Below are 13,569 nucleotides of genomic sequence, written 5' to 3' on the forward strand. Positions count from 1 at the left end.
TAGGAGAAGTGAAAACTTACATTCACCCCAAAACCTGTGTATGAATTTTTATAGCAGTTTAATTGCCAAAAACTGGAAACAACTCAGATGTCTTTGACCTGGTGAATGGATAAAGTAATATGGTAGAGCCATACAGTGGAATAATACTAGCCAGGAAGTAAAAGGAAATGAATTACTGATACATGTAACAACATGGATGAATCACATGAATTATGCCAAGTGGAAAAAGCCAGATTCAAAAGATTACATACTGTATACTTCCATTTATATGACATTCTGGAAAAGAGAAAACTATAGGGACTGCAAGCAGATCAGTGGTTGCCATAACTATGCACTTGTCAAGACTCAGAACTGTACCCTAAAGAGGTTAAATGTATATACGTTATACCTTAAAAAAAAAAAATCTATGGAAAGCTCCTTGATTCTGAGTACTTCCAAACAGTAAATTGGAAGTAAGAGTCTCACTAACTTCGTAGGATTTAGCATGAGTAAGAAGTGAATAGTTAGGTCAGTAGTATATCTAATAGTTGAAGCTAGCTGTGGAATGGAGATAAAGGAAATATTATTCAAAGAAAAATTTATACATCTTGTCCCAAGCACTATAGGCATTAAATTAGCAATGTTATCTCTCCAAATAACCTAAGTTAATTAATTTAATTACTCAAAAAGTGTAAGGGAAAATGGGAGACAAAAAGAAAGCTGCTTTCTGATTATAACCTATAACTTAGGAGTCATACTTATTCAACTTAATGGTTACATTTGATTTGGTTACTTTTTTTCATGAACACTTGTGCTCACGGTATATGATTTTATATTGTATACATTATATAATATTTTTGCTATTATTTTACTTTATTATCGAATTTTAAGTGTCTTATTTCATGGTATCTGCTACCTAAACAAACTGATGAGTTAACACTATCTCTTCTTACCCCAGGACTTGGATTTCACCAGAATAAGTCAGACTGCTCCCACAAACTCTTTCAGGTTACAAAAGTTCCATTTCTAAATTCTTAGCTTAGAACATTAAATAATTCTCTTACTTGAAAGAGGTAATGGAGACTCCAAAACTCTTCACTTCCACTAGAATGGTTTCCAATAGTTTCAGTGAGAATCTGGTTTAACAGAATTTGGAAATTTGGAACTACATGACCACCTTACCTGTTCTCTCCAAGTCTCTTCAGTGCATCCTGGGATATGAGCACTGAATTTACTTCAAATTTGGCCTAGATATGACAACTGCATTTAAGGTCATGTTACTGAATCATGAAGTGGGCGAAGGCATTCTACTACGGTCTTTCTGGTTCTTCCAGTAATAAATCCCTAAGGGTGGAATTCAAAGTGGACCTATCTAGTGTTAGATTAGGTTTCATGGTAATTAGGTTTCATGGTATTATAACTGCTTTTTGTCTGTTTGTTTGTTTATATTATTCCAGTAGTGACATCTATAGGCCTATGAAGAGAAACACTAAAAGACTAATGTTGAATTTACCTGTACTATTTTATGGCTGGTGTGAGTCTGACCTCACACCAAAAAACTACTTTTGGCAACTCCCTGGTGCTGTAAGAGAAAATCAAGTTAGGGAAACAAAAGGTATGTGACCAAAGGCCCAATTACCAGAGTGCTCCCTCCCAGTCCTTAACTTACTTTGATTGAATGCATTTAAGAGATCTTCTGAACGTAGAGTGAACATCTAACTGGAGCAGCATAGGAATATCTGGGTACCCACCCAGCTGGGCCCAGAGTGAATACATTGACGTCTTCTCTGTTATTGGGTAACTTGAAGTGGATAAATCAGCATTCCAGATGGCTTCCATTTGGTCTTCTTGTCTAGAGAATCAGAGAGCAAGCACCACTTGGAAGCGTCAAACACTCCTGAACTCCATAGCCATTCAAAAGATATAATTCCTATCCTTGCCCCTTCTCTTCACCACCACCGTGTCCTATAAAGCCCCCCTGGCACCAAGGAACATTAGCTATGCCTACTTTGACTGAGAGATGGATTAAAACAGCAGAATTTGCAGAAATAACATTTTTCCCCCTGAAAGTTGCATTTCCATGACTTCACCTAATACGTTTTAAAACGACTTTCTTAGCTTCATGGAGTATACACTCCATATGCAGGCTATGTTTCCCCCACAGCAGTCTTTTCCCCTTCCTTCCCAAAGTTCCTACCTTCTTAAAAAAAAAACAAGACAAGTAATGCTTCTAAGTTTCTTCACTGTGTGTATTAAAATAATTTGTTTCTTCGTAAGGAAGAATCAACTTCATTTTTTTTTAAGGAACTCAAAATTAGTTATTAAATATTTAAGTAGAAATAAGCCTTTTGCTAAATTAACTAAGAAAATTAATATTCTCCACTGAACCACATCATAACTGTGGAGAAGGGGAAGCTCTGGGGCAGGGGGAAAAAAAGCATGAGGTCCCAGATACTATCGAAAGAAAGTTTAATGTCAGTCTTTCCTACCACATACCTGAACTTATTGAATATGTCATACTTTTTGTCCTCTTCTTTTAGGATTGGCAGTTGAACAAATTTGGTAGAGGCAGATATTTGCTTCTTTTTGATGATCAAAGGGATAGGTTGATTTAGGTTCAATTTATATATCTCTTGAAGCTAAACATAAATAAATCAGAAAAAGGAAATCATGAAAAGAAAGGGCCAAAGTCTTTAGGAAGGTCTTCCTAGCTGGCCTTAGCTAAACTATGACACTTCCTTTTCCTTGGAAAAGGAATTCTCTTTCTCCATGCCCTTTCTCCCTTCTTCCTGCCACTCCTCAACCTCTGCCTGCCTCCAACACACAATTTCAGTGTTGGCAACTGTGATATATAAAAACTGTGGTCCTGCATTAAGTTCTAGTTTTAGTCCTCTCATTTCCTAGCTTTGTGACTTTGGGTTAGTTGCTAATTTTATCTGCACTTCTTTCTTCTCATTTCTAAAACAAGAATAATAAACACAGGGTTCTTAGGAGAGTTGTGTAAGACAATATATTCATCAGTTGTGAAACATTGTGCAAATATAATGACAGCTAACATTGACTGTCAGGTGCTTTCTATGTATTAATTTATTTGATATTTGCTACCTTAAGAGATAGGGGGCTTCCCTGGTGGCGCAGTGGTTGAGAGTCCACCTGCCGATGCAGGGGACATGGGTTCATGCCCCAGTCCGGGAGGATCCTACATGCCACGGAGCAGCTGGGCCCCGTGAACCATGGCCGCTGAGCCTGCGCGTCCCGAGCCTGTGCTCCACAATGGGAGAGGCCACAACAGTGAGAGGCCCGTGTACCGCAAAAAAAAAAAAAAAAAAAAGAGATAGGTGCTATTATTATCCTTGTCTTCTTACATATGGGGATATGAAGCTCAGAAAAGTTAAGTGGCTTGCCCAAGGTCTCTTAGCTAGTATGTGGTGAAGCTGATTTGAACCCAATCTGGTAGCAGAACCAACCTCTTGACCACCACTCTGATTCAGTGTAAGTATTTATTCATTTCTGCCCTTTTCTTCCTTGTTGCTTTTTCCCCTCCCTTCTTGATGCCTTGATACCCACCTCATCATCTAGATTCTGCCTTCCCTGACCCCAGACCCTTATTAATCCTCTGAAATGCCCTAGACATTGTAATTCCTGTTGGATAGTTCTTGACACTGCCAATTCATCTTGCTTTACACCATTTACATTGGTCATATTTTCCAAACCCAGAACTGTCAAAAATATCCAATTTTTGAGGTCAGAGAGTTTTAATGTTTAAAATGTACTTCTAGGGACTTCCTTGGTAGTCCAGTGGGTAAGGCTCGTTGCTCCCAGTGCAGGGGGCTCAGGTTCAATCCCTGGTTGGGGAATGGGATCCTGCATGCATGCCGCAACTGAGACCTGGTGCAGCCAAAATAAATAAATAAAATAAAATAAAATGTAACTTCTGGGGAGTTCCCTGATGGCCTAGTGGTTAGGATTCCAGGCTTTCACTGCTGTGGCCTGGATTCAATCCTTGGTCGGGGAACTGAGATCCTGCAAGCCGCGTGGCGTGGCCAAAAAAAAAAAAGAAAAGAAAAAGTAACTTCTGGAAAATTCACAATATGTCTATAATGAGAAGTCTCTCTGTACCTTCTAGAGTAGCAAGTAAACTAATCTTGTAAATTAATTACTTTAGTAAAAGAAAATGATGTATAAATATAAATATTCCTAGAACTCCATGCTGGAGAAAATAATGGGAGCATATAATCCCAGAGCAAAGAACTCTAATCTCAGCTCTATAACTTTTGGAAAGTATCACTTCCAAAAGCATACTGATGGTCATCTCAGAGAGGGCTCTGAGACATAATTGGGTGGATGTCAGAGTTTAGCAGGATCTTCTGTGCCTGGTGCTATGTAAGCAAGTTAAGTAAACCCTTATCTCCTTTTTTTGTAAATGCATATTAAAACTTGCTTTCTGATAGTTTTGAGGAATGTAACCACCAAGAATCAGCTGGAGAGCAGTGACCTCAAGAGATTTCATATCTAGAGGCTGGTAGATGTGGATTGACTAGGAAGGAGTTGAGCATTTCTGGAAGTCTCTCCTATTCTAATCTTTTCTCATCTAGAGAGTCCAGCCAGTATTCCTATTGTCAATTTAGGAGTTTCACTGAAGTCACAGTGTAGTGGATTGAATGGTGAACTCCCCAGTAGATATGTTCACTCAGAACATGTGAATGTGGCCTTATTTGGAAAAAGGGTCTTTACAGATGTAGTTAAGGATCTCAAGATGAGGTCATCCTGGTTTAACCAGATGGGTCCTAAATGCAATGACACATGGCTTTGTAAGAGGAGAACACAAAACACACTAGGAAGAAGGCCATGGGAAAGACAGAGGCAGAGACTGGAGTTATGCAGCTACAAGCCAAGTAATGCCAAGGATTGTCTATAGCCACCAGAATCTCAAAGAGAGACTTGGAACAACTTTCTCCCTCAGAGCCTCCAGAAGGAACCAACCCTGCCAACACCTTGATTTCTCGAACTGGCCTCCAGAACTGTAAGAGAATACATTTCTGTTGTTTTAAGCCATGAAATTTGTAGTATGTTATGGTATCTCCAGGTAACTTATTTTCAAAGCCTGCCACTTTCACTTTTCTTACAACACACTGGGGAGAGGGAAAAGAAAACAGATTACCTGGCTGAATAAGTACATCATTTTCCTCAGGCACTGATTCCGTTTCTGCGGTAGCGACTTCTGCTTCTCTGTGCAGATCTGCATCACCTTTTTTTGATAGTCATCAATTCTCAGCATTATGTAGAGGTTCTGGGTCTCATAACCTCTCCCAGTATTCTGGATGGCTTGTAACCATTTAATTATGTTCTTTCTTGGAAAAATTAACAAGAATGAGATTCATATAATTACTGACACTAACTCAGCAAACCTGGTGTCACCATTCTCATCTCATCCTTAGTAAGTAGAGAGAGATAGTATAGGGGTGGCAGCCTTGCTTAATGAGACCCTAATCTAGGTCCCTATATGACTAAACTTTCAAAACTCTATATGACTGTCAAATTTTCATTAACTCCTCACAGAGTTTTTAGTGTTAAAATAGTGTTGCTTATTATTTTTTTAATATATTATATTTTAGTATTGATATGTATACAACATATAGAAGGTACTTAATACAATTATGAAAAAGAGGGTCCTTGCCTTCAAAGCACTTACAAGCCAGATTAGGAGACTAATAAATTGTGTCAGAGAGAGAATGAAATAAATGCTAAATAGCAATTTAGCTGTTTGAGCAAAAAGGAAAACATAATTCTAACAAGAGGAATAAAGAATGCTTCATAGGAAGATATTGAATAAGGTCTTGAGGAACAGTCATAAAAATGTAGTAGTCTCTTTACTATAATGTAGTAGGCCACAATGTTTGGGCCTCCAAAACATAGTTTTTTTGCCATCCCTATTCTACAGGAGAGGAAAAGGATTCTGAGCAAAGTTAAGTAATTTTCTAAAGTCACATAATTGATAAATAACAGATTTGGGAGGCAAACCCAGATCTTTTCTCTTTTCACAATACCAGTATTTCTCAAAGTGTGGACCCTAATCACCTGGACTGAATCATTTTGTTGGGGGTGGGAGGGTGGTGCTTGTTGAAAGTGCAGATTCCAGGGTGCATCCCCAGACCTTTTGAATAAAAAATCTTGGTGGTAAGCTTCAGGAGCTGTATTTTCTTTTTAAATCTCAGGTAAACCTTACAGCCACTGAAGTTTGAGAAAAAGGGGATGAAGAATTCCAGGTTGAGGGAACACTATAAATAAAGGCAAGACAATGAAAGTTATATTTTGGGAGTGGTGAGTAGTCTGGAACTTTTAGACCACAGATATGTGAAAGGATATAGTGGGGGATGAGACTGAAACAGCTGGATTATGAAAGGCTTTAAATAGCATGTTATGGAGTTTGGATTTTGGGGGAGGTAGGCAATGGGAACCCACTGAAGATGTTTTTCTGAAATATGTATTTTATATATAGAGAGAGAGTGGGAAGGGAATAACTCTTAGGTCTCTTTGTGGGTTGTAATAGCTTAGAACCTACTGTATATATGGATCATTTAATACTTAAATATATTAACTATCTGAGTTAATTTTATATTTTATTATTATTATTATTTTTGGCTGCGTTGGGTCTTCATTGCTGCGTCCGGGCTTTCTCTAGTTGTGGTGAATGGGGGCTACTCTTTGTTGCGGTGCAGGGACTTCTCATTGCAGTGGCTTCTCTTGCTGCGGAGCATGGACTCTAGGCACGTGGGCTTCATTAGTTGCAGCACGCGGCCTCAATAGTTGCGGCGAGTGGGCTCTAGAGTGCAGGCTCAGTAGTTGTGGTGCACGGGCTTAGTTGCTCCATGGCATGTGGGATCTTCCCAGACCAGGGATCGTCCCCTGCATTGGCAGGCGGATTCTCAACCTCTGCGCCACCAGGGAAGTCCCCTTGCAACCATTCTTTGAAGTAATTATCATTACATCAATTTTACAAATTTGAGTCAGCACATTTGAGTCTTAGAGAAGTTCAGAACTGGAAATTCGAGCCAAGGTCTTCCTGACATCAGAGAAAAAGCATGATCAGAATTTGGATATAAAACTATTACTACCCTCCTACACTGTTGGTGGGAATGTAAATGGGTGCAGCCTCTATGGAGAACAGGATGGAGGTTCCCTAAAAAACTAAAAATAGAGTTACCATATGATCCTGCAATCCCACTCCTGGGCATATACCTGGAGAAAACTCTAATTTGAAAAGATACGTGTTCTTTTGAAAAGATACATGCACCCCAATGTTCATAGCAGCACTATTTACCATAGCCAAGACATGGAAGCAACCTAAAAGTCCATCAACAGATGAATGGATAAAGATGTGGTATATATATATACAATGGAATATTACTCAGCCATAAAAAGAATGAAATAATGCCATTTGCAGCATATGGATGGACCCAAATTTTATCATACTAAGTGAAGTAAGTCAGAGAGAGAAAGACAAATATCATATGATATCACTGATATGTGGCATCTGAAAAAATGGTACAGGGAATTCCCTGGCTGTCCAGTGGTTAGGACTTCATGCTTTCCTGCTTACACTGCAGGGGACATGGGTTCGATCCCTGGTTGAACTAAGATCCTGCAAGCCACATGGCATGGCCAAAAGAAAAAAAAGATAAAAATGAACTTATTTACAAAGCAGAAATAGACTCATAGACATAGAAAACAAACTTATGGTTACCAAAGTGGTTACCGGGGGTGGGGGAGATGAATTAGGAGTTTGGGATTAACATATACACACTACTATATATAAAATAGGTAAACAACAAGGACCTGCTGTATAGCACAGGAAACTATACTCAGTATCTTGTAATAACCTATAATGGAAAAGAATCTGAAAAAGAATATATATGTATATATATTTATATGTATATATGTATAACTGAATCACTTTGCAATGAACACAACATTGTAAATTAACTATATATCAATTTTTAAAAATTAAAAAATAAATAAATAAAAATACTTTATTGCTAAAAAATTCTAACAGTCATCTGAGCTGGTAGAGAATCTTGCCTCAGTGCTGATGGCTGCTGACTGATCAGGTGGTGGTTGCTGAAGGTTTGGGTGGCTTTGGCAATTTCTTAAAAAAAGACAACAATGAAGTTTGCCGCATCCATTGACTTGTCCTTTTACGAATGATATCTCTGTAGCCTGCAAAGCTGTTTGATAGCATTTTTTGTTTGTTTGATTGATAACATTTTATCCATGGTAGAACTTCTTTTAAAATTGCAGTCAGTCCTCTCAAACCCTGCCACTGCTTTAACAGCTAAGTTTATGTAATATTCTAAATCCTTTGTTGTCATTTCAACAGTCTTCCCAGTGTCTTCATCAGAAGAATCTATCTCAAGAAACCACTTTCTTTGCTCTTCCATAAGAAGCAACTCCTCATCTATTCAGGTTTCATCATGAGATGGTAGCAATTCAGTCCCATCTTCAGGCTCTACTTCTAATTCTAGCTCTCTTGCTGTTTCCACCACATCTGCAGTTACTTCTTACACTAAAGTCTTGAGCTGCTCAGTTATCCATGAAGGTTGGAATCAATTTCTTCTAAACTCCTGTTCACGTTGGTATTTTGCCTTCTTTCCATGAATCATGAATGATCTTAATGGCATCTAGAATGGTGAATACTTTCCAGAAGGTTTTTAATTGACTTTCCCCAGATCCATTATCTATGGCAGCTACCGTATAGCCTTATGAAATCTATTTCTTAAATAATAAGACTTGAAAGTTGAAATCACTCCTTGATCTATGGGCTGCAGAGTGGAAGCTGTGTTAGCAGGCATGATAACAACGTGAATCTTAATGGAGGTTAAGATTAATGGAGCATCTCCATTAGAGCTCTTGGGTGACCAGGTGCATTGTCAATGAGCAGTAATATATATATATATATATATATATATATATATATATATATATATATATATATTTTTTTTTTGCGGTACGTGGGCCTCTCAGTGTTGTGGCCTCTCCCATTGCGGAGCACAGGCTCCAGGCACGCAAGCTCAGCGGCCATGGCTCACAGGCCCAGCCGCTCCGCGGCATGTGGGATCTTCCCGGACCGGGGCACGAACCTGTGTCCCCTGCATCGGCAGGCGGACTCTCAACCACTGCGCCACCAGGGAAGCCCAGCAGTAATATTTTGAAAGGAATCTTTTTTTTTCTGAGCAGTAGGTCTCAATAGTAGGCCTAAAATATTTAGTAAACCATGTTGTCAATAGTTGTGCTGTCATCTAAGCTTTGTTGTTCCATTGATAGCAGAGTAGATTTAGCATTTTAATTTAGCATGGTTAATGAGCACTGGCTTCAACTTAAAGTCACCAGCTGCATTAGCCCCTAACAAGAGAGTCAGCCTGTCCTTCAAAGCTCTGAAGCCTTGAAGCCAGGCATTGACTAATCCTCTCTAGCTATGAAAGTCCTAGATGGCATCTTCTTCCAATGTAAGGCTGTTTTGTATACATTAAAAATCTGTTTTTTAATATAGCCACCTGCATTACTTATTTTAGCTAGATCTGGATAACTTGCTCCAGCTTCTACATTAGCACTTGCTGCTTCACCTTGCACTTTGATGTTATGAAGAGGCTTCTTTCCTTAAACCTCATAAATCAACCTGTGCTAGCTTCAGACTTTTCTTCTGCAGCTTTCTCACCTCTCTCAGCCTTCATAGAATAGAAGAGACTTAGGGCCTTGCTCTGGATTAGGCTTTCAATTAAGGGAATGTCGTGGCTGGTTTGATCTTCTATCCAGACCACTAAAACTTTCTCCACATCAGCAATAAGGCTGTTTGTCTTTCTTATCATTCATGTGTTCACTAGAGTAGCACTTTCAATTTCCTTCAAGAACTTTTCCTTTGCATTCACAGCTTAGCTAACTGTGTAAAAGGCCTAGCTTTCAGCCTTTCTCAGCTTTCAACATGCCTTCCTTACTAAGTTCATTCATACCTAGCTTTTGACTTAAAGTGATAAAGTGAGAGACATGAGACTCTTCCTTCCACTTTAACACTTAGAGGCCATTGTAGGGTTATTAATTGGCCTAACTTCAATATTGTTGTGTGTCTCAGGGGATAGGGAAGCCCAAGGAGAGGGAGAGAGATGGGGGAACGGCCGATTGGTGAAGCAGTCAGAACACACAAAACATTTATCATTTAAATTCGCCATCTTATATGGATATGGTTCAGCGTGCCCCAAAACAGTTACTGGTTTCCACCAACACACACACACACACACACACACACACACACACACACAACTTTGCTTCTTTCTTCCTTTCTTTGTCCTGCTAGACTCTCTACCTTTGCTGCCTTACTGACTTTTACTAGTTCTTTGAGACAGAGTTCAAAGGTCTGGACTCCTAGAAGCTTTACCTAACTCTCCCCTCTCCTCAGTCCTCTTGTATAGAGTAGCTGATACATTCTTTCCACATCATACTATATACTCATCTGTTTGTATGACTATCTCTTAGTAGACTTTGAGTGCCTTCAAGGCAGGGATATGGCTTATCCATTTTTGTATTCTTCCACCCTCTACCCCCTGGGCCTAACCCAGCCCCTGGCTTGTAGTGGATATTTTAAATGTTGATGAATTAAATGATAAGTTAAATCCTGTTTAGTCACCACATCATTTAGTATCTTTAAGAACTTTCTTCAATATATATGGAAATGAAATGTTTCATTATCAGCATCTGGTGTAATTTTACATTCTTTCCATCATTGCTTTTCAGGTATATTACACTGATCATGTGGTAATACAACTCTAAAACTGTATTTTAGCATTTAAACATGGAATCTTTACTTACAGAGGTTCTACAAAACTTTCTTTATTCAAAAATAGTTTATATTATTATACTTTATGTTTTCTCTCCCATATAATGTTAGAATCTTCTTGACTCAGCCATTTTTATTATGGAATCTTTCATCTGTCAATATTTAATTCCTTGTTATACCTCTTGGTGATTTATTATAACATTAAATATTAAAGAAGAGCTTTCTGAAAAATGAACAAATTGATCCTTGATGGGATTAAAGTTATAAGTGTATAAATTAAATATTGTTGTGAAATGTTGATCTATATATTTCCTTTTTTTTTTTTTTTTTGCGTTATGCGGGCCTCTCACCGTTGTGGCCTCTCCCGTTGCGGAGCACAGGCTCCGGACACGCAGGCCCAGCGGCCATGGCCCACGGGCCCAGCCACTCCGCGGCATGTGGGATCTTCCCGGACCAGGGCACGAACCCGTGTCCCCTGCCTCGGCAGGCGGACTCTCAACCACTGTGCCATGAGGGAAGCCCATATTTCAATTTTTAAATGATTTTACTAAAACATCATATCACTTAGATCTTCAAAATCTTCACTAAAACTAAACAAATGTAATTGCCATATAAAAATTAAGAAAGTTGTCATAGAATTCCCCCCAAAAGTACCAAGCCCATACAATATCATAGGTGAAATCTACCAAACTTTCAAAGAATAGCTGATTTTATCATTAAACTGTTCCAGAGCATAGAAAATAAATAAGCTTTCACATTTTTTAAATGATATAAACTTAAAATTATACCAAAATTTGACAAAGATAGCACCAAAAGAAGTAAACCACCAAACTTACTAATGAATATCAATGCAAAGTAAAATCCTAAATAAAATATTAGCAAATGTAACACATTCAAAGAAAGGCACAACAAGGACAAATTCCAGGGATGCGATGATGGTTTTAAATAATTAATCATACTAATAGATCTGAGGAGAAAATATGTTCTCTAATAACCATGAAAATGAAGTGCTGAAATCACATTTAACAAAATGTGATTTAATAAATTTAACAAAATTCAACATCCACTCTTTTTTTAAATTTTTTTTATTTTTTGCTTTATAACAAATTTAATCAGTTATACATATACATATGTTCCCATATCAACATCCACTCTTGATTTAAAAAAAATAACAAAACAGGAGCTGATGGATACTTCTTTAATATGATACAATATATTTCAACCCAAAAGCCAGCATTTTTTAATGACATATACTAGAAAGATGTCCACTATCACCACTATAATAATTAGCAATGAAAGGACTTACATTTTGGCATTCTGAGTTACAAAGGAATGGGGAAAATAACCCCCCTCAAAATGAAATTGACTAAGGTTAAAGTTGTTTTGTAACTTTTTCAGAAAGGAGAATATAAATATAAACAATCCTTTTAAATGTTCTTGAAGGTGAGTTTTTCCTAGAAAAAAATAACATGGGACCATGGAAGGGCACTACTAGCTGTTACTCAGGGCGAGTCAAATGAACAAAGATGGCCTTGTGGCCACATCACCAATATTTTTTGATGTAGTTCTAAAGGTACTAATCAATTCAGGTAGACAGGGACAGAAATGAGATGTTTAAAAGTTGGAAATTCTAGATGTAAAAAAATATTATTTGCGGGTGATATGATTATGTAATTGGAAAACTCAAGAATATCAACTGAAAAACTATCACATGCTTTTGAATACAGTAAGATGGCTGCATACAAAACTGATACAGAAAAATCTAGCCTTCATTTATACAAATAACAACCAGTTAGAAGGTATCATAGAAGAAGAGAGTCCACTTACAATAGTAACAACAAAAATAAAAACTAGCAAGATATACACATATGGCAGAATATGTAAGAGCTAGATGAAAACTTTAGAATGCTCCAACAGGACACACACACACACACACACACACACACACACACACACACGACCTGAACAAAAAGGTATATCATTTTCTTGAATAGGAAGACTATATTAGTAAAGATTAACTGGGTTTTGCTGTTTGTAAACAAAAGTTTACCTGTTGCTCATACTACAAATCCATCATAGCTTTGCAGGGAACGAGCTTCATTCTTTACTCTCAGGAACACAGGCTAACAGAACAGTCATCACCTTGAACACTATAGGTTATCATACCAGAGGAAAAGGAGACTCTAGAGGATCTCAAACTGACAATGATAAGCTTAGGACAGAAATGATACACATTAATTCTGCTCACATCTCATTGACAAGTACTGGCAAATAGTACTAACTACCACGAAGATTCAGCATCATAAAAATAAAACTACAATAAATAACAGAGAATAGAAGTAACTCATCTATATGCAATCAGTAAAAAAATAATAGAAAATCCAGTTATGGACTTAAATGATACAACAATTTATGACGAAGCTACATTCAAATCAGTGGGGGAAAAGGTAGATTATTTTGTAAATAGTGATGGGGCAACTGTGCAGCCATGTGGGGGAGTGAAAAACATCACACCTATATCTCACAACAGAAAGCTTAGAATCGAAGACTTAAATGTAAAACAAACAAAAAACTAATAACCAACCATAAAAGTACTAAAAGCAACCTAGAAATAATTTTTTTATATTTCTCATAGTGGAGAGGGCCTTTCTAAATATGGTACAAAGCATTATTGCAAATATTGATATAGGGATTTCCATGGTGGTCCAGTGGGTAAGACTCCAAGTTCCCAGTGCAAGAGGCTTGGTTTCGATCCCTGGTCAGGG

At 37.8% G+C, this 13,569-nt stretch overlaps 1 protein-coding gene across 1 annotated transcript in view; it reads right to left on the reverse strand.

Moving 5' to 3' along the window:
- FAM186A (family with sequence similarity 186 member A) overlaps positions 1 to 13,569 on the reverse strand; it is a gene marked incomplete at both ends in the record, with an annotated part of 98,181 nt that overhangs the window by 11,919 nt on the left and 72,693 nt on the right. Inside the window, 3 exon segments of the mRNA XM_082635309.1 lie at positions 1,649 to 1,831; positions 2,476 to 2,618; positions 5,141 to 5,330. Of these exon segments, the coding sequence (XP_082491435.1) occupies positions 1,649 to 1,831; positions 2,476 to 2,618; positions 5,141 to 5,330 (516 nt within the window).

This window comes from Mesoplodon mirus (genome assembly GCF_964341445.2).
Source record: "Mesoplodon mirus genome assembly, chromosome: 11".
Taxonomy (NCBI): Eukaryota; Metazoa; Chordata; class Mammalia; order Artiodactyla; family Ziphiidae; genus Mesoplodon; species Mesoplodon mirus.